The sequence below is a fragment of the Phoenix dactylifera genome, chromosome 1 (assembly GCF_051530095.1).
Source record: "Phoenix dactylifera cultivar Ajwa chromosome 1, Ajwa_hap1_PhDact_Kaust_v1.1, whole genome shotgun sequence".
Taxonomy (NCBI): domain Eukaryota; kingdom Viridiplantae; phylum Streptophyta; class Magnoliopsida; order Arecales; family Arecaceae; genus Phoenix; species Phoenix dactylifera.
Genome location: NC_143190.1, coordinates 50,403,832 through 50,425,276, shown reverse-complemented (window position 1 = coordinate 50,425,276; position 21,445 = coordinate 50,403,832). Strand labels below are relative to the sequence as shown.

Below are 21,445 nucleotides of genomic sequence, written 5' to 3'. Positions count from 1 at the left end.
GCCATAAAATTTAGAAAACCCAATTCACCCCCCCCTCCTCTTGGGTTGTCATCTTAGGCAACAAGTGATATCAGAGCAGGTGCTCTATAATTTCTTACCTTTTAATTTTGACCTAACCGTCAAAGAGCCAAAGATCATGACCACTCAAATAGATAGTTTTTTGGGAGAGGGACAATTAATTGATAGACCTCCGCTATTTAATGGCATAAACTACACATATTGGAAAGTACGCATGCACATTTTATTCAAGCACATAACTACGATTTATGGAGTATCATAGTCAATGGACCACACACAAGCACTAATCATGATAAGAAAATGGATCAGCAAAATGCAAAAGCCATGAATGTACTATTTTGTGCATTAGATGATAGTGAACTTAATTGCATATCTTTTTGCACAACTGCTAAAGAAATATGGAATATGCTTGAAGTTAAATAAGAATGCACTAACAAATCTGAAACATCATGTGTAGAAGAAGAGCAGCATCATATTGCAAATTCATGCTTAATGGCACATGAAGATGAGATATATGTAATAACCCCAAAATTTTTTTTTTTATATAAAAAGGGATAGAATAGTCCTTTAAAATTGATATAAGGGGTAAAATTGGAAGGAATCAAAAGATAATGGCATAGTTGTAGATATGTTGAAGTGTTAGGGGCAAAATGGGAATTTAATAATATTAAACAAAGGTGAATAGTGCTTTGATGTGATTTAAATGGGGTGGTTGGTGGCTCACGGGAATGAAACCGAGAGAGAGTCACAGAGAGGGGGTTCTCAGGCGTGGAGGAAAAGAAGGAAAGAAAAGGAGAAGAAGAAGAAGAAGAAAGAAGAAGAGGAAGGGGATTCGAGGAGGAGGGGGATCCCGGTTGCACTTCCAGCTGAAGGAAAAAACGTAGATCTCCTTCCCCTCTACGCAAGGACCTCGATTTCCAAAAAGAAAAAGGTAAATATCCGTCCCTATCTAGTCTTTTGATGACATTAGGCTATACAAAGGGTGGATATAGTCTAGAGGGGTCGGATAAGGGTTGTAGAGGCGGTTAAAAGAGAAAGAATCGGATTTCGACAAATTTTTCCGGCACTACGGAAAAACTGTGTCGAAGTCCTAACTTCGGCGAATTATTTAGGGGGTCAAACGGCCTCCGATGATGATGCATGTTATCTCTTTGGAATCCTCTGTGAGTGTAGAATGTTAGGTAAAAATTTCATCAAATTTGGAGTCCTGAAAGTGGATCAAAACCGGGATGAAGTAACCCACTGTCAGTTCGGGTTACTGTTTATCCGGGTGGAAAATAGGGGATTTCATGCTATAATAGAGTATTATGCCTAGATCAAGCTAAAAGGGACCTTGTACTCATGCAAAGGAGTCCCTAATACACATAAATGGTGAGTTAATTAATTAAAAAGGAAAAGAAGAAAGAAAAGAAAAGATTTAGGGAACAGGGGAGTTGAATCAATTAAAGTTTCCTATGTTATAATTGGCACGTAGATTATAGCCCTTGATACAAGACTAAATGTATTGTAAATGCATGTCACAGTTGGGCAAGAAGCTAGGGAACAAGAGGAAGAAGTTCCCCACTGCCTGCTGTAGATTTTTGGAGGCGTATCAGGGCTGTGCCAGATTGACAGGTGAGTGGGAGTCATGTACTTTGCACTATGAGCATCCTTAATTCATTTTTATGAATACCGCCAAGTGTGAATTGATTCCACTTGTGCATATTGATTGATATTGTAGTAGATTCCTCTATAATTTTGTTTCTCCATACTTGATTATCTTGTGCACGCATTTGAGGGAACATTGAGAGGAATTACGAGGGGTTGATGAGTAACCAAATTGATTCCGAATTATGAAATAACTTCTTTTGTAAATTGATTTCATTTCCTCTATTTCAAAGACTTGTGAGTGGTAGCTTTGATTATACTCCTTTATGAGTAATTAAATTGGATCTGAATTGTGAAATGACTTCTTTTGTAAATTGATTTTATTTTCTCTATTTCAAAGACTTGTAGAGCCCTTCTCATGGTATATTGAGTTGCATTGTACTTCTGTGATTCCTCACTCCCAACCCTGATGTTAGTTATAATTGGGTCGTGGCCGAGTGAGTGGTAGTCTTGATTATGCTCCTTTTTAGTAGAGTATTGGGAGGGTGCATTATGGCATTTATGCATGGCTTGGCAGTATCTGCAGGACACCTATAGTCGATGGGGTTGAACATCGGCCTTTGTGCACATAGTAGCCTTCTGGGTGGGCGGAGCCCAGTCCCTTCCTAGGGGGGGACACGGCCCTAGGCGTAGGATCGGCCGGTCCTACGACTTATATTCTGCTTGCCGCCGGGCATAGTAAGACCCCGCGAGGTGCAGTATGGCTTTCCGCGGATGTAGAATTCCCGCGAGGTGCCGTTTAGTATGTAGATGTGAGATGGATTTCTGTTCTGGATACTGGCCAGCATTTACATTATCGGTATGGTGTCTTATTCTGCATATGCATGTGACAGTGGGGAGTTGTTGCTGGTTCGCCTGGGGCGTAAAACCCACCTCCCGATAGCTGTCTAGCATTTACATTATCGATATGGTGTCTTATCCTGCATATGCATGTGACAGTAGGGAGTTGTTGCTGGTTCGCCTGGGGCGTAAAATCCACCTCCCAACAGCTGTCTAGTGATGATTTACATATTGGTGTGGTGTCATATTCGATGTATTTATATGGCAGTAGGGAGTTGTTGCTGGTTCGCCTGGGGCGTAAAACCCACCTCCCGATAGCTGTCTTGTTGATGATTCAGCCTATTGACACCTGATTTATATGATTCAGTACTATGACCTATTGAGCATATTCATGGGTAGCATATATGATTACTTGATTATTCCATATGTGCCCCAGATGTGTTGATTGGGATTGTGATGATTCACTCCATATTCATGTTCATCTTGTTATTGATCTTGAGATTTCATCTCGAGCCATGATTATATTCTGTCTCATGTGCATAGTACTCTCTACTCCACTCACTGAGTATTTATATACTCACTCCCCAGTTTGGTGTTTTTGATTGCAGGGCAGGTATTGTATAGAGAGGAGCAGGATTAGTGGTTGCCTGCTAGCTGTGCCGCTCCATAGTATAGTATAATGTAGATAGAGGTTTATACCTTTTGGTGTATTATAAACCTTCTATTGTATATAGTGCATAATTACAGTCATAGATCCTGTTGTGGATATGGGTTTGACCATGGATGGATTAGGAAGCAGGTATATATATATGTGTGCAGATGAGTTATATGCCTGAGATGATGTATTGCTATATATTGTCCAGGTTTATTATGTGACAGATTATATGATTGCTGCTCTGACAGGTAGTGTGTTTTATGTATTGAGATAATCCTGACAGGTCACTATAGGAAAAGTGATCATTTTGTGCATGCATCATGCCAAATTTTTTCAAGATTTATTGATGATTGATAGGTAGTAGGGTTCTACGCGGTGGCTGGTGGCCTTATGCCTACCCGCACCCTAGGACCGTCATGGCGGCCCGCCGGGAATGGGGCGGGGGTCGTGACAATATATGAGGTACATGCTAAAACTAAAGATGATTTTATATTTGATGAACTTCATGATGTCTTTTCTGATTTGTATTTAGAACTGAGAAACTTATTTGTAGGAACAAGAACTTGAAGAATGAAAATCAAATCCTAATAGATGAAAAATAGAAACTAACTAATAAAACTGAGTTCTTAATTAAATAAAATAAAGAACTAAATCAAAAAAATCAACTTCTCACTTAAGGCCATAATAAACTTAAGAAGAACAATGAACTTCTTTCAGAAGATAATGAAAAATTAACTAAACAAGTTGATAATTTAAAACCTATTATTGAAAAATTCATTCATAGCTCTGAAAAATTGAATTTAATGATAGAAAATTCAAGAGCTATATATGACGAAGCTGGATTAGGATATCAACCTTGGTGCACCCAAAAATTTTTCAAGAATATGTTTGTTAAATTCTCCACTACTCATTCTAAAACAGATTCTTATAAATCTGATAAACAGAAACAAAAATCAATTAAAATCTCTTTTGTTCATCCTAAAATAGTTTTTCATAAATTTGGTAAAACTAATAAACAGAAATAGAAAACTGAAAATTCACTATCTGTTTATGTTAAATCTATGTTGTTTAAATTTAACAAGAGTATGCAGAAGTATATTACTTGTAATCCTAAAACCTGCAAACTAATAGATAAAATGGCAATTAAGAAAATATGGGTTCCAAAAGGAACAATTATTGCCAACCTGCAAGGACCTAAAAAAGCTTGGGTACCTAAAATGAAAAACTAAAATTATCTTATAGATGTGTCAAAACAGCCCTTGAAACTCATGTAAAACTCTTAATTGGGTAACATGACACGTGACTTACAAATAAATTTTATTTCATTATTTATGAATGTAATTTAAATTATCTTGATATGCTTAATGTTGTAAATTTAATTATGCTATTGAATATTTACTAAATGCCTTATTTACCTATCCTTTAGTTCAAATAATTCTCCCGCACATCTTTTGTTGTAATTGTCACGCCCCGAGCCCGAACCCGAAGCGCGGCAGACGCCGCACGCCCGCACAGCGGACCGTACAAGCATGCAAGGCAGCTGATCATATCAATGCTATTACAAGTGCTTAAACATTTATATATTCAAAACAATCTTACAAAGTTTCCAAAATAGCATATATCAACATAATTCAAATGTTTTAGTTAGTCTAACCAAAATCATATAAAAATGCTGCCATTCATCCATACTTTATAAATTTTGCTCTCAGACAGACTTGCTGCTATGGTCACTATAATTCCGTGACACGGCTCGTATTCGTAGTCGACGAATTTTATAACTCATTCATATTCGTTACCAACTTTAACCTGTTGGGCAAAGGGGCCATATTCGTTGGATGCTAGCTCTAGGGGGGTCGAATAACTTCTATTTCTAGAGGTGGGCATAGCTATCTAAGAGTTCATAAATCGTTATTCTTTTTCATAAATTATACTTTCATACATAGGTTGGAAAATGACAAATGGCATCGTAACGTATAAAATTCATGATCATGCCACAAATCTCATTTTCATGCAATATATCATAATCATAATTCATCGTATTGTATAAAATTCATGATCATGCCATAAATCTCATTTTTATGCAATTTATCATAACCATAATTTATCGTAATGTATAAAATTCATGATCATGCGACAAATCTCATTTTCATACAATTTATCGTAACCATAATTTATACTCAAATATTCATGAAGGATGCAATTTAATCAAACTCATGAATCACATGCAATCATATGCTTGATCCTACTTTTAAGAAAAATACGTCATAACAAATATATTTTTTAATTATTTTATACTTACTATTAAACAGTGATTTTTAAATTAATAAGATTAGTGCTAGGGTTACATACCTCAATTCGCCCACACAACCCTAATCTCGTCCGTCAAATTCTCTGTACCTATCAAATAGTTCCAGATGTATAATTAAATTAAAACTCTAGCATAGATATGAATAAATCTCAAGTTTCAATCGAATAATTTGGACTAAAATCCTACATATTTACTATTTATTTACATATTTTCTTTTATTTTTTTCTTTTCTTTTTTTCTTTTCCTTCTCTCCTTCCTTTTTCTTTTCTTCTCTTCTTTTTCCTTCCCGAAACTTCTCCTTTCTCTTTCTTTTTCTTCTCCTCCTCTTCTCTTCTCCCGACTTCGGCCCTGTTTGGGGGAGCTTTTGGAGGGCCAGAAAGCACTTTCTGGCCCTCCAAAAGTACTTTTAGATGAAAAACTGTGTTTGGTAAATTTTTCAAAAAGCTGTTTCAGCTTTTGCGGGAAGCTGAAAACAGCTTTTAGAAGGAAGCTCCAATTTGGAGCTTTTGGGAGGAAGCTGTTTCAGCTTTTTCGGAAAGCTGTATTTTTGATAAAAATGCCCATATTAAAATAACATAATTACATAGTTTGTCCCTTTATAAACCTAAAAATCTGTTTGAGCCAAGAACCCTAGCCGTCAGACTCCCTTCCATAAGAAAAGGTATTTTTCTTTTCAATTTTTGTATGTATCTCTTGAACCACATTTTAGAAGAAAAAATTTTTAATCCTTTTCCATACCTTCCAAAATCAATCTATTGTTTTTTTTTATCATCAACCTCGCGGCCCACGCTAAGGTCCTCCTCGAGCATGGACCACGAAGAAGAGCCCCTGGACCGCGGAAAATTATTTTATGAAAAATTATGGAAAATTATTTTATACTAATAATTATAATATTTTATACCTTTATTTTTGTGTTATACTATAAATATAATATCATATTATATTATATCATAATATATTAATATGTTATGTTAAATAATTTAATATTATGTTATATTATGGAAAATTATTTTATACTAATAATTATAATATTTTATATCTTTATTTTTGTGTTATACTATAAATATAATATCATATTATATTATATCATAATATATTAATATGTTATGTTAAATAATTTAATATTATGTTATATTATGGAAAATTAATTTATACTAATAATTATAATATTTTATACCTTTATTTTTGTATTATACTATAAATATAATATCATATTATATTATATCATAATACATTAATATGTTATGTTAAATAATTTAATATTATGTTATATTATGGAAAATTAATTTATACTAATAATTATAATATTTTATAACTTTATTATTGTATTATACTATAAATATTATATTATATTACATTACATTATAATACATTAATATGTTATTTTAAATAATTTAATATTATGCTATATTATGAAAAATTAATTTATAATAATAATTATAATATTTTATATCTTTATTATTGTATTATACTATAAATATTGTAATATATTACATTACATTATAATACATTAATATGTTATTTTAAATAATTTAATATTATGTTATATTATGAGAAATTAATTTATACTAATAATTATAATATTTTATATTTTTATTATTGTATTATACTATAAATATAATATATATTACATTATATCATAATATATTAATATGTTATGTTAAATAATTTAATATTATGTTATATTACCAAATATTAATTTACTCTAATAATTATATTACTATTATGCTATATCAACATAATATTATTTTATATTACAATAATATTATACTATATCGTATATTTATGTATTAATTTATGTTATGTTTTATTATGTTCAGTTGTATAATACTATACAATGTCCTTTATGGTAATTTTATCATACAAAAGTATTTTCTCAGTTTGTTTACCAAATACAAAACAAAGTATCACAGCACTTTATGAATGTAGTTACCAAACAGCAAACAGTTTTTTATAACAGCTCTACTTCAGACAGCTCTACTTCCAACAGCTCTACTGTCAACAGCTCCCCCAAACAGGGCCTTCTTCTCCCCACCCCAACCCCCCCCCCCATTCTTCTTCTTTTTCTCGCGTCAAGGGAGGAGGGCGAGCTCGTCGGAATGCTCGGGAGGAACGAGCAGCGGCCGGCGACGCCCCCGGCGGGCCAACGGCACCCGCAGTGCCTGCGGCTGGGCCTGCGGCGCCCGCGGCCGCAGCCTCTCCTGGGGCCGCGCTCGCGGCCCATGGCCGTGGCATGCGGCCAGCGGCGGGCGCCCCGCACGGCCCCGCCTGCGGCCTGCAGCCGGCGCCTGCAGCCGCACGACCCCGCCTGCGGCTGGCGCCCACGGTGAGTCCCCCCCTTCCCTTTCTTCTTCTTTCTTTCTTCTTCTATTTGATCTATTCTCCCGAGTGGATCGGGAGGAGGAAAGGGAGTAAAGAAAAGGAGGAATTTTTTTTCAGATGGATCTTACCTCACTAATGATAGCAGGGGCGCGGGTGGTGAAGTCCGGCGAGGAGAGGCGCTGGTGGAGGATACCGGAGGTAGAACCCAGCATGAGCGAGGACGGTGGCGAACATCAGGCCGCCGGAGTGCCCAGATCTGGCAACATCCTGGTCCGAGGGCAAGGAGAAAATAGGGAGGAGGGGCTTCTCGGATCAGGTGAGCTATCGGGGGCTTTTATAGCCCTCCCCGGGGAAGGAAGAAAATGGCCGTGGCTCGTTCACCGCCGTGATGCTCGCGATGGTTGAGCGGGATCGGAGGCCATTCAAGAGTCCACGGCATTTCCGCTCCAGTCTCGCCTCCGTTACCCCGAGGAAGAAGACCAGAGGATCGCGTCGCGATCCCCTGTCTCAGTCTCTTCTTCAGCCATGGACTGAAACCGGTTGCGTCCGCCGGCTTCGGCCCGATTGGCCCATTTGGGCCAGTTATTTTTGTGGTAGCAAACCAAGATAGTCAAGATAAAAAGAATCTTCCACAAAAGACAGCTAGTCAAGATAAAGATGAAAGAGGAATCAGCCATAAAAGGCACCATACCAAGTCAAAGAGAGGAAAGAGGAAGAGATAGAGCAGGCAACCATGGGGTTTGGAGCAGTCGAGGCGCTGTGGAGAATAGGATGGGGAGCGGTTGGCGTGCTGTTACTGCTATGGGCTTGGAGAGGATTGGAGCGGCTTTGGTGGAGACCAAGGATGCTGGAAAGAGCGCTCCGGGCCCAAGGGCTGCGGGGCACCCGGTACCGCTTCCTCTGCGGGGACCTCAAGGAGAACGCCCGGCTCAGCAAGAAGGCCCGGGCCAAACTCATGCCTCTCTCTCACGACATCGTCCCTCGGGTCGCTCCCTTCCTTCATCGTGTCATGAAGGAAAATGGTAATAATTTTTGGAACTTGGATGCTTTGGATCCTCGAGTCCTAGGGTCGCTCCCTTCTTTCATCGTGACATGAAGGAAAATGATTTCCGCTTTTTCCCTTATTTTCATATTTTTATTTTACAATTAAAAATGAAAATCTTAATAGTATTGACGCAGGGCAGTATATACTTTATCTATTAATTTATTTACTTTTTAGATATATATATTAAATTATATGTAGCAGGTAATTGATGCTAGAAAAATTCATATGCAAGGAAAAAATATTATGATCTAAACACCTTATTTTAATATATAGAGAACCTACTGTCTTACGATGGATAAAGTTGAAACTTTTTTTTTTTTGAATAAACTTGATCTAAGCATTTGAACTAGATAGCTTTGAGGCCAACGCAAATGCAAAATTGCCACACTGAAGGATCCTTGCTACGGCTATGGTGATAGAGTGGATTCGAGGGCAGCATTCGGCACCCACTCCTTTTAGATGTTCGTAGACTCGCAGGAGAGTGTGACACTTTTCAGGCTTTCCATATCTATTGGTAGGCAAATAGTGCAGTAGACTTGGTCGCCTTTAATGTGGCACATCATGCGGGAGAGTTTATTCGGGTGGATCAGGACTCGGCTCGGTTCATAGTGTGAGCAACCACTGTAGCAAAAAAAAAAAATCTTGCTCAAAATACTAAGTAAAAAAATTACTCTCTTTTTTGTTTGGGCTCCATCTTATCTAAAAGTAGATCGCCAACGTGCCGTTTACACCTATTAAACGTTAAATAAGTATTTATTTTGATGGACACGACTTCCATTTGGCAATATTTTTTTTATAAAATAACTGTCACAAGCAACTGTTGCCAAAAAAAATTTAAAAAAAAAAAGTATCACAGGCAACAGTTGAACGGTTTCTTCCTTATTTACACGACCAGTTTGATGCAGGTAAAATGTCATTCACTTGGTTCGGGCATCATCTGAGAGTAGCCATTATGGATCCAGGACTGACAAGAGAAATTCTGTCCAACAAGTTTGGTCACTTTGAGAAGCCAAACTCACATCCTCTAGTTAAGTTATTGGTTGGAGGACTCGCAAGTTATGAAGGTGAGAAATGGGCCAAACATAGGAGGATCATCAATCCTGCTTTCCATCTAGAGAAATTAAAGGTATTTCAGTCATCCAGAATTCTATGAAGAAATTCCTAGTGAAATGCCATATTTTAGTTCCTTCTGAGAAATTAGACTCTGCCAGGCTACCAAACCAAGAGAACAAAAAACAACACTTGTTCATAGTAGATTGGTGATTGATGGCATTCTATGTTCTATGTCGATTTTGCAGTACATGCTGCCAGCCTTCTCTGCTTGCTGTGATGAGCTGATAGATAAATGGGACAGGCTTGTAGCTTCCAAAGGATCTTGCGAACTGGATGTATGGCCTGAATTCCAGAGTTTCACTGGAGATGTCATCTCCCGCACGGCATTTGGTAGCAACTTTAGAGAAGGCCAACGGATATTTCGCCTCCAAGAAGAGCAAGCTGAGCTTGTAATGCCAGCTATTCAAAATATATACATCCCTGGTTTCAGGTTTATTATTTCTCTTTTCCTATTAATTTTATTTCAGTTTTCAGTAACTTCAGAGGAACAATCTCCAATATGTAAGAAGAACAAAAAAAGGAAAAAACATATTAAAAGAACTTCATCCTATTTTATTTCTCAATTCTAATATTGTGTAATACCCATGAAAAAAAAAAGAAAAAAAAAAGAAAGAGAGACGGGCCGGCCCGAAAAGACCGGGCCCATCTCCCTTTTAAGATCGTGCCCTAGGCACGATCGTGGAAGAAGAGGGAGAGTGCGAAGGGGAGGCGGCGGCGGCGCTAGGTCGATCGCTGGAGGGAGCCGACTCGCCGGAGGAGTTGAGCGTCGGGAAGGCGGCAGATCTCGTGAGCCGGCCGGTCAAGAAGGAGGATCCCCATCAACGCACGAAGAGGCCTTGGATCTGTGGGTTTACTCACGGATTTCTCCACCAAACCCTCGCCGGAAGGGCCGCCGGAGCATCCCGCCGGACCGAGGTAAGCCTTGTGCTTCATTACTTTGTTTTTTTTGGGTGGTGTTGGTGAAGTTTTGGCCGGTGAAGCCGTCAGAGAGGGATCCGAAACAGGGTACCCCTGTTTCGGCCCCCTTCTTTCGGATCTCGCCGCCGGCGGCCGCCGGGAATGGCGGAGATCCATGGTATTGGGGGTCGGTCGGGTCTATGTGAGGGTCGGAGAGGGTTTTCTAGGCTATGTATGTGATGAGGGAGGGTGGATCCGAGGTCTTCTTCCTCGGGATCCCATCCTCTCCTCCTCTTCCCCTCGTCGGTTGGCCACCGGCGGCGGCGACGGCGGCTGGGTGTCGTCGGTTGGGGGCCGAGCCACCATCACGGTGGCCTTTCCGTGGAAGAAATGGAGGAAGGGGGAGGGGTCTGTGTCGGTTGGAAAGAAGAAGAAGGAGAAGAAGAAGAAGAAGAAAAAGGAAGGAAAATAATAATATAATAATAATAAGAGAAGAAGAAAAAGAAGAAGAGGAAGAGACTTCTTCCTCTCTCTTTCTCTTAGCCGGTTACCATCGCCGGCGACTGCAGCAGGGGCGGCCGGCGATGGTTCGGCCAATGGTGGCCGAGGGTGGGGAGGTGAGGGCGCAGCCACCCTGGCTGTTGCCCTTGGACCAAGGAGGTGGAGGAAGAACCCTTCTCTATCATCCACCCTTCTTTTGGTCTTTTCATCAGGACCGACCATCGTCGCCGGCTTGGCAGCGGCCACGGCTGGCGACGACATGGGCCGGTGGTACAAGGTGGGAGTCGGGCCACCCCGACTGCCCTAGATTTGGAGGGATTGAGATGTTTGGAGATCTGGTGATGGATCCCATAGTAGATGTGAATTATATTTTGGAATATTTAAATATTAAATAATTTAGTTGTGATTTATAATTGATGTTGTAGAGGAAGAGTCGGCGGTGCCAGGAGATTTTGATCAGGGAACTCAGCACCCCAGCTCGTAGTTGTGATCCGGATCTGTAATTGTGACAGTCTACAATCTCTGTAAGAATCCCTACATCTTAGCACTTCTATGCATATATTGATTTATCGTTGGATTTATTTACGGTTTTGATGTTATTGCTTGTGAGTTGATATGATACATATGAGACGAATTTTTATCAACATATTTTCATTATTATGTTGTTATTGTTTATGAGTTGATTCGGCACCTATGAGGCGTGCATATTGTTTATAATGAAAATATTGAGATAAATTCATTTGGGAAGAAATAACATATTTTTTTGAAAATTTATGAAAATATGTGATGTGATGGGAATGTGATTGAACATGTAAAACTAGACATGTAATATGGGTTGGACTAACCTTGTCATGAGATAGCCTCTACGAGCTTATGCGTAGGATAGCGGCCACGAGCTGATGCGTGGGATAGCCTCCACGGGCTTACGCGTGGGATAGCCTCTACGAGCTTATGCGTAGGATAGCCTCCACGGGCTTACGCGTGGGATAGCTGCCACGAGCTTATGCGTGGGATTTGTGCAGTCTTGGACTGGGACATGACCTTGGTTAGTCCAACGCCAGAAATGAAAAGTTTGAAAACTTTGGAATTTGAGTAATACGGGAATGGATCACATAATGTGAAAAAGGATTTGTGTATATATACTGATTACATATATTTGTTGTTTGTTGAGCTTTTGAAATGATGAAATGATATATATATTTTGATACTTGATTATTTTATGATTTTATTGTGTGTGGCTGTTGGGATTCTTACTGGGCTGGAAAAGCTCATACTACACTTCCATTTTTTTTTCAGAGGCACTGGATTCGTAGAATCTGTCGGATGGGACAAGAAGTGAGCTCGATCTGGAGTCAGACTGCTAGATAGTTAGAAGTCAATTTATCTTTTATTTATGGACATTTGAAATTGTGTAATCATTCAGTACATTGTAGCTGGATTTGATTGAATTACATCAATCTTTGATTTTGGCATTTATGAAATTATTGGAATTATTGGAATTGTTGTTTATCTTAGGCCTTGCATGATCTTTAGGGCATTGCTCTAGGGCTCATGCGGCCGGTCGCGTGCCGGACCCGGGAGTTGGGTTTGGGGGCGTGACAGAGTGGTATCAGAGCTTAAGGTTAAGGTATCCTAAGGTTTAAGTTCAGGTAAGTATCAGTGGAGAATTATGATAGAAAAACTATCAGAGATTTGGTTTATAATCACTTGAGATTGTAACAAGAATAATATTATGATCTAAGGTTTAACACCACTAGGGACTGTGGCCTTAGTGGCATTAAAGTTTGAGGTTTAAGATTATTGGAAAATGTGACCAGTTGGAATCTGAGCATATGTTTAAGATCACTAGGGATCGTGACAGAAATATATCATAGCTTAAGGTTATGATCACTTAGGACATGACAATTAAATTCAGTGCTTAAGCTGTAAGATCACTGGGCATTGTGATAAAATGTATGCATCGGTTTGGTCTTCGATGCATGCAGAAGGAAAGTATAAATTGTCTTTGATGATGATAAGAGAGGTTTGACCTAAGGTAAGTGTAGGTCAACAATGGCATATCGAGTATACCATGTTCAGATATTATTTAAATGATTTGAAAGTTCAAATTTGATGTGGGTTTTGATGTGATCATACTTTTGGTTTTGCTGCTAATTATTAGAGTGGGATTTGTACGTTGATTTAGTATTGGAGTAAGCTAAGGAGATTTCATAATATTGAAAGGAACGTTCTTCGAAGTTGAAAATGTATGTGGATTATATCTGGTGTTGGCATGTTGGATATTGCAAATAGGTCTATTTCCTATGAATGTATTTGATTATTTTGAGGCCATAGAGTATGCATATTGATGGGAGAATTCTAATTATTTGAATTCTCATATTTGGATTGGGCTACTGGATTTTACTTATAATTGTAGAAGACTATTTGATGTGTTAATTTAAAACTCAAGCTTAGGTTTAAAATTTGAGCAGGGATCTTTTGTCATTGTTGATGAAGCCACTAATAAATGTCATATTGAGTTGAGACTTCGGTTATGAGATGCTTACATGAATTATCATATATATAGCATCGTTGATGGATGTTAAGAATCTTGGTGAAGAAAGATCTGGAGATCGATCGAGTTAAATTCTAGTGTATTGGCTCAATGACTTCTAAACCATTGAATTTGAAGTAAATCTTTTGGAAAGAAGATCAACGTAGATTGTTTAATCGAATTGCTGAGGAAATCCACGGTTAACTTATTTTAAATTTGATGACCCAAAGATTGATTCATAGATTGATTTTGATGATCACAAAACCTTGAAGTATAGATACTAATGTTTATGTTGCAAGGAGAAAGATATTTATTTTGCAAGGAACATAGCAAGTTGGAAGAACACAAGAAGGCCTCCAAAGCTCTCAAGTTGGAAGAAAGCTACAATTTATTGGCCCAAAGTTTAAAGTTCAAAGGATTCAAATTGGAGGAGTAAAATCAAAAGAAAATTTCAAAAGAACAGTCTTCGAGTCGATTCCAGTGGAATTCGAGTCGACTCCGGAGAAGTATGAGTCGACTCCGGAGAAGTATGAGTCGACTCCTAGGAGTCACAGGCAGAAAAGTCAGAGAGCAGTTTTCGGGTCTGAGATTCGAGTCGACTCCAGTGGAACGCGAGTCGACTCCGATGGTTGGTAGGTCGACTCCAAAGAAAGCAAGAGTCGACTCTCAGCGGAACACAAAGAAAAAGTCAGAGAGCATTTTTGGGACTCTGAGATTCGAGTCGACTCCAGTGGAACGCGAGTCGACTCCGATGGTTGGTAGGTCGACTCCAAAGAAAGCAAGAGTCGACTCTCAGCGGAACACAAAGAAAAAGTCAGAGAGCATTTTTGGGACTCTGAGATTCGAGTCGACTCCCGCATTGCACGAGTCGACTCCGAGACTCCGCGACCATCAACAGACAGAAAACCAAGTTACTGCCTCTGAGATTCGAGTCGACTCCCAGACAGCTCGAGTCGACTCCAAGGCAGCGCTACACCAAGATGGCAGAAGGCTGTGTTTCGCAAACTGAGAGCCGAGTCGACTCCAAGGAAGTTCGAGTCGACTCCAAGACTGGACGAGCCAAAAGACAGAGGATCGGGAGTTCAGGCTCTGAGATTCGAGTCGACTCCCAGGACAGTCGAGTCGACTCGAGAGGACAAAATTCAAAATTGGATCCACGGACTTCAGTGGATGAGCCGACTCCGAAATTGCCAAGTCAAGCTCCAGAAGTTGGCGAGTCGACTCCAGGTTAAGACGAGTCGACTCCCAGTCGAGGCAAGCACATTAATTCAAATTTGGAACAGTGGCCGAGTCGTCTCCGGTAAAACATGAGCCGACTCCTGCAACAGGCGAGCCGACTCCTGATCGCGCGAGTCGACTCCGATCCCAACGGTAACATTGTCAGGAAATGCAGACTGTGTCCAACGGCTCTTTTTCTTGTCTCTAACGGCTATATTCTTGTTTCCACGCCATCTAAAGCTATAAAAACAAGAAGAGAGCTAGGGGAGAACTCATGGAAGTGGGAGAGATCATCTAGGAAAGAGATCTCAAAGAGATTACAAAGGAAATCTCCCATAAGCACAAAAGGGCCATCCAAAACGAAATAGAGAGAAGAAGAGCGTCCAAGTGAATCCGAAAGCTTCCTCTCCATCCGTGTGCTGCCTCGGGGATCCTCTACTTCATGCCAAATCAGAGGAGGATCAAGTAAAGAAGAAGCCGAGCTCCTCCATCTTCAAAACTCGTTTGAGGGCTTCTCTTTACTCTATTTGTTTATATTGTCATATTTGCTTGTTTAAGAAGCTTTGTTTTGTTTTATACTTTGGTTTAATATCTTGTAACTTGATTCAATCAAGGGATTGAATCAAGGGGTTAAGGTTTGTTGGTGAGCCAAAGAAAAACCAACGGTGTTAAGGTTTGTTGGTGAGCCAAAGGAAAAACCAACGGTGATAGGTTTGTTGGTGAGCCGAGGGTAAAACCAACGTGTAAGTGTTTGATTGTGATCCCGGAAAAACAATCGGGGAGGTTCTAGTCGGTGAGCCTGGAAAAACCGACCGAGTTCGTTGTGCGCTCGTAAAACAACAAGTTGGGTTGTGAGCTTGTAAAACAACCGGCTGTAATCGGTAGGATTATAGTGAAATTCCCAAGAGGTCTTGGGGAGTGGATGTAGGTGCTGGGGTGCACCGAACCACTATATGTCCTTTGTGTTTGTAATGCCTCTAGTTATTGTCTAACTAACACACTTACTTACTTAGATAAATTGCTTGCTTAATTCTTATCCGCACATCCTTTAGTTGCAAGCATATTTAATCAAGTCGAAGTCTATACATCAAACCCTTGCTAAGTTTAACTTTCACTGTGCATCTATACAACTTAGCATAGTTAATCAAAAAGTTTTAGAAGTAGCATAAAAGTTTTAAAAGACCCAATTCACCCCCCCTCTTGGGTTGTATCTACTGGGCAACAAGTGGTATCAGAGCAGGTGCTCAAATATTATTTGTAGTCTTAACCGACTAGAGCCAAAGATCATGACAACTCAAATAGATAGTTTTCTAGGAGAAGGACAATCAATTGATACACCTCCACTGTTTAATGGTATAAACTACCCACATTGGAAAATACGCATGCGCATCTTCATTCAATCACAAAACTATTATCTATGGAAAATCATAATAAATGACCTTCACACACTCTCTCATATTAATGAGAAGGACTTAGCACAATTAAATGCTAATGCTATGAACATATTATATTGTGCTATTCAAGAAACAAAGTTTAATGAAATTTCTGCATGCTTATCTGCTAAGGAGATCTGGGATACTTTATAAAATATTTATGATAAATCTCAGATTAGCTCTCATGTGCTTCAATTACATTCTAACAATGAGACTGCAGAAAAAGGTGTTGAATCTCCCACCTCAGTCGAGTCGACTCCAAGTATTTCAGAGTCGACCCTCAAGATAACCGAGTCGACTCCAATAAGGTCCAAGTCGACTCCGAGGCAAATCAGCTTCCTAAAGACAAAGAAAAAGAGGAAGCAAGAAGAAAGGAAGAAAGAGATAAAAAGGAAGAAAGCCTTGACCAAGAAAGAGTCAAGCCAAAAAATAAAGGTTAGGAGCAACAATGATGATATTAGCTCCAAGAAACTACAAGAGGTAACTGACTTGTGCTTTATGGCACAAGAAGACAAGGTAAAATCTGAATCTACTCTTACCTCAAATGATTTTCAAGAAAAATTCTCTTATGATGAATTATTAAATGCTTTTCATGAGTTGTATAGTGAATGTAGAAAATTAACTGTAAAGAATAAAAATCTTAAGAAACTAAATTCTGAAAATGAAAGCTTAAGGTCATTTTCAGAAGAATTGATTCAGAAAAATCATAGCTTAATTAAAGAAAATCAAAACTTAAGTAAAGAAATTAACCAATTAAGATGTTTTATTAACAAATTCACTGTAAGTTCAGAAAGATTAAAAATGATGTTTGAAAGCCAACATGCTGATTTTGATAAATCAAAATTTAGCTTGACTCCTTCACTTAGCCATAAATCTCTAGAGAAAAAGGTTATCAATTTACCAAGCAAACCATTAAATAAGATAACTTATTTCAAAAATGAAAAGGATGGGAATAACAACTTTACCTATCGTTCTAGTATAATTAAATCAAATGGTAAAGTTATTACTATTAAACAGATATGGGTTCCAAAAGGAACCATATGTCCTAACTCTCAAGGACTCAAGCAAGCTTGGGTACCCAAAATGAGAAAATGAGGATGTACACATAGGTGTACCAAGGTACCTATGGAACATAAAGAAACTTAAAAAGTTATTAACAAAAAAAAATTAATAATGAAATCAGTAATTCTTGCATCTCATCATTATTTGTGCTTTAGTATTTGATATGATTTGCTAGTAGTGATCAATTTTGTGATATAGAAAATACTTTTGGTAATAAAAATCAAATCTCTTCATTTTTTAGTATACTTTACTCACTATTGGATAAGTTGCTAAATGATTAATCAATTTATTAAGAATAACTCTATGAATTCTCTATATGCTTGATTGAGAGTTATTATCCATGGCATTATTGTTTATTGATCATAGATATGATAATGTGTACTTGGTATGCTTTTGAATATATGCACTATGAATACCAAGAAACCATCCTTGGCATATAAAATCAACTCATGCTAGTATGTACTTAATCTCAAAAGACCTTGCCATAGGCTTACTTAGATTATCTACTTAAAGGTCAAAGTTTTGCTATGCATGCTAACTAAGGAAACAAACAAAAATCATTTCTAAATCTAAAGATGTTGTTTCCATCTCCAAGTTTTTCAAAAGCTTACATTGGATTTATTCTTGAAAAATAAAACTGAAGTATTTTTCTGTATTTACTAAATCTTGTAAAAGTGGTTCAAATGATAAAGGTTTCCAAACTGTGAAGATAAAGAGTATCATGGCACAGTATTGAAAACCAAAATCCTGATAAAGGTTATACAGAAAATAATATTAAATCCAATGATTTCAGCACCAAGAACACCATAAGCAAAATAGGATTAATAGAATTCTTGAAGAAATGAAAAAGACAATTATGTATGATAGTCATCTACTTAAATAATTTTTAAAAGACTATCATCACTGCTTGTCATACATATGATTTCTATTTTTGATGAAAATTTTGATCTTCTGAAAAATGGAAAATGAACCATTGCATATCTTTCATATTTTTCAGTCGTACATGTTATTATGAAAATAATGCCAAATCTGATAGAGATATGTCTATCCTTGGATATCATTCATCAAGCAATGCATATAGAACATTCATGAAAAATTCTAGTTGTAGAAGTATCAATTCATTTTATTCTTTATGAGACTAATGATTTATTATCAAAATACTAAAATCAAATTAAATGATTAATCTTTTACATATGCACTTAATGAAGAAAAATTGATGACTACTAAAAGACTAAATCAAGAAAAGAGGAAATAGATCTTGATAAAGATTCTTGCATGATTAGAAGTAAAGATTATCATTATCATGTGCTTGCTTCATGAGCTTTATATTCTGTCAAATGAATGTGTAGAAGTCACTCCTATGTGGTTACTTCATTAAAAAGGAGATCTATGAAAAATAACCACCATATTTAAAAATACACATTACATATATGATAAAGCAATATGTGATTTAGAACAAGCATCAAAAGCATGATATATAAAAGCTTAAGCAACCTTTTTGATAGAAAGTAATAGTGATAAATCTATGCATCAAAAAGATGAATTTGTGATATCTTATTTGCTCAAAGTATGCATTGATGACATCATTTTTGGTTATACTAATGAAGAGTTATATTGCAAAGTGAGTTTGAAATATGATGAATGAATTAACATCTTCTCTCAAACTCCAAATTAAGACAAACAGGAAAGGGGATCTTCATTGACCAACGTTAGTCCACAAGAAAACTCTTATAGAAGATTGGCATGAAGAAGGTATATCTATGACCCCATCTTGTAGAATTTAAAAAGGATGAGCAAAGTAGATATATTGTGTTAAAGCTGTATTGAAGCATGATAGAATAATTATTTTATCATACAGCTAGTAGACCAGATTGTATGCTCATTATGTGACCTTGTGCAAGACTTCAATCTAACTTTAATTAATCATATTTTATTGATAACAAATAAATCATAATCTGAATTTTGATAGAAACAAATGTTAAAGATAAATTGATTAAAACATAGTTAACATATCTTATTGATAATTATCTTAAGCAAATAGAATCTAAACTAAATTGACTTAAACTATCTTGGTTAATGAATCTATCTCTTTAGTTCAAATGATATGTGCTTGCTTATATTTAGGCAATCTCTTGAGTAAAGTGACTCAACATGCAACTATTGTCATATCTTATATTGAGTCATCTAGTTAAAAAAATATATATGTTGGATGAATGCTTTGTATCTTAAAAAAACTAATGACCTTCCTTCAAGAAAGAAAAATGAGAAAGTTCAACTTGAAGGATATCTTCATGTAAGATACACTAAACATTCACATGCAAACAAGAGAGAGGATCTTCTTCAGCCAAAAGTTCACACATAAGAAATCTAGTTTGGCTTGAAGAACATATAATGAATAGGTAATTTAGATACCTTTCTCACAAATTAGTTGAGCAAAGTCAGTAACTTAAATCTTATTATGGCATGATTAAATTCTTTATTTATTAATTTTTGATATCATGTCTATATGTGTATTGACTGACTTATACTTTTAGAAATTATTTCATGGTTTGCCCAAACTAAAATATATCTTTGCCTATGTCATAACCATGAAATACACAAGTATATGCTTAAAATGTTGATGTAAAATAACTTGTGAGAAGTTATGAATCCTTGAGCATAATGAAAATGTTGTTTGCATGATATACATATATATGATACGTAAGATTAATTCTCTATTCTGCTCTCTCATGAAAATAACTTGAGAATAACAAAAAGAGAAAGAGATAAAGAAAAGAAAATGGATATTATTCAAGAGAAGTAAAATCCAAGTAGAGGCAAACACTTCAACCTTAAGGAAAAGCAAAACAAACTTAATATATTCGACACATTTGTGAGACTTGTGTGAGCATTCTTTTGGAAGGGATAAAATCCATAATTAATTACACTTAAACAGGGAGTTTTTGAAGTAAACATTTTAACCTTTCTATATTGCTCATCATAGGGATGGTGCCAATGGGGAGGCTAGTGGTAGTACCCGGCACTATTTGACCCAACTATTCGGTGTAGGGCATATTAGGGACGGCATAAGAGGGAGGCTAGTGGTAGTACCTCGTGCCCCTTCCCAACTCCACCGGATAGGGAGCAAATAGAGTATAGAGCATAAGAAAGTAAAAATGAAAGACAAAGTTAATAAAAATATATAAGAAGAATCAAGTCAATTTTTTTTTAAACACTTGAAAACATACTTTAAGGATGAAATCAGTGCAAGATTATATATAAATAGGGGGAGTTTATTTGAAAAGGAATAGATTTTGATTCTTGACATGCTTGTTCTTAGTATTTTAATGCATGACTCAACCCATGATATATTTTGCATATGGTATGATGTCTTGATTTATGGGTTCTCAATATTTTGTAATACTCCATGCTTGGACAACTTGATTGAATGTTTGGAATATTACATAAAATTTTTGTTTGGCATTATTGAAAAGAAATTTTCAGATTGGTTGTTAACAATCATCATTAAAACCTGAAAGTTGAATAAAGGAGAAGAGAAGGATATCTCTATTTAGGAAAAATAAATTGATTTTGTTCTATCCTTCAACTTGCCTAAATTTGGTATATAATGTTCAAATTCGTACCAAAACTCAACATTTAATACAAAGATTCTGAATATGCTCTTATATGTTTGAAATATGTATTTTCAATCGTAATGATTTAAGATGAGCTATAATGTGGAAGATACATATCTCAAATTATGATTTTGAAAGCCTCAATTGAAAATCCTATGTAATTCAGAATCTGATTTTATATACAAGCTTAAACTCAATATGATTTCTAAATAAAATCTTAATGTAAGAAAAACAGAATTTATTTTGATTGCTCCGATACGCATCCGAAACATATCATTTCTTATTTTCAAAGTATACTA

At 37.0% G+C, this 21,445-nt stretch overlaps 2 protein-coding genes across 3 annotated transcripts in view; both read left to right on the top strand.

Moving 5' to 3' along the window:
- The first annotated feature begins 552 nt into the window (after positions 1 to 552).
- LOC149768726 (uncharacterized) overlaps positions 553 to 21,445 on the top strand; it is a 66,870-nt gene continuing 45,977 nt past the window's right edge. The window contains exon 1 of the mRNA XM_089925154.1: positions 553 to 1,902. The gene's annotated coding sequence lies outside the window, so the exon portion shown is untranslated. The remainder of the gene's footprint in view (positions 1,903 to 21,445) is intronic.
- LOC120110483 (cytochrome P450 CYP72A616-like) lies at positions 7,853 to 17,408 on the top strand. Of its 2 annotated transcripts, XM_089925153.1 has the most exons (6): positions 7,853 to 8,752; positions 9,681 to 9,901; positions 10,074 to 10,318; positions 10,487 to 10,803; positions 11,712 to 11,810; positions 12,583 to 17,408. In XM_089925153.1, the coding sequence occupies exons 1-5, from the start codon at positions 8,464 to 8,466 to the stop codon at positions 11,768 to 11,770; spliced, it is 1,131 nt and encodes a 376-aa protein (XP_089781279.1). In that variant the 5' UTR covers positions 7,853 to 8,463; the 3' UTR covers positions 11,771 to 11,810; positions 12,583 to 17,408. The 2 variants fall into 2 exon arrangements, with proteins under 2 accessions (XP_089781279.1, XP_089781278.1); XM_089925152.1 differs by having other exon boundaries at positions 11,712 to 17,408.

Coding starts and splice junctions, on each gene's coding strand:
- LOC120110483 (XM_089925153.1), top strand. CDS start 8,464: ATGGGGTTTGGAGCAGTCGAGGCGCTGTGGAGAATAGGATGGGGAGCG. Junction 8,753..9,680: donor TCGTGTCATGAAGGAAAATG/GTAATAATTTTT, acceptor AGTTTGATGCAG/GTAAAATGTCATTCACTTGG. Junction 10,804..11,711: donor GAGCATCCCGCCGGACCGAG/GTAAGCCTTGTG, acceptor TTGATGTTGTAG/AGGAAGAGTCGGCGGTGCCA.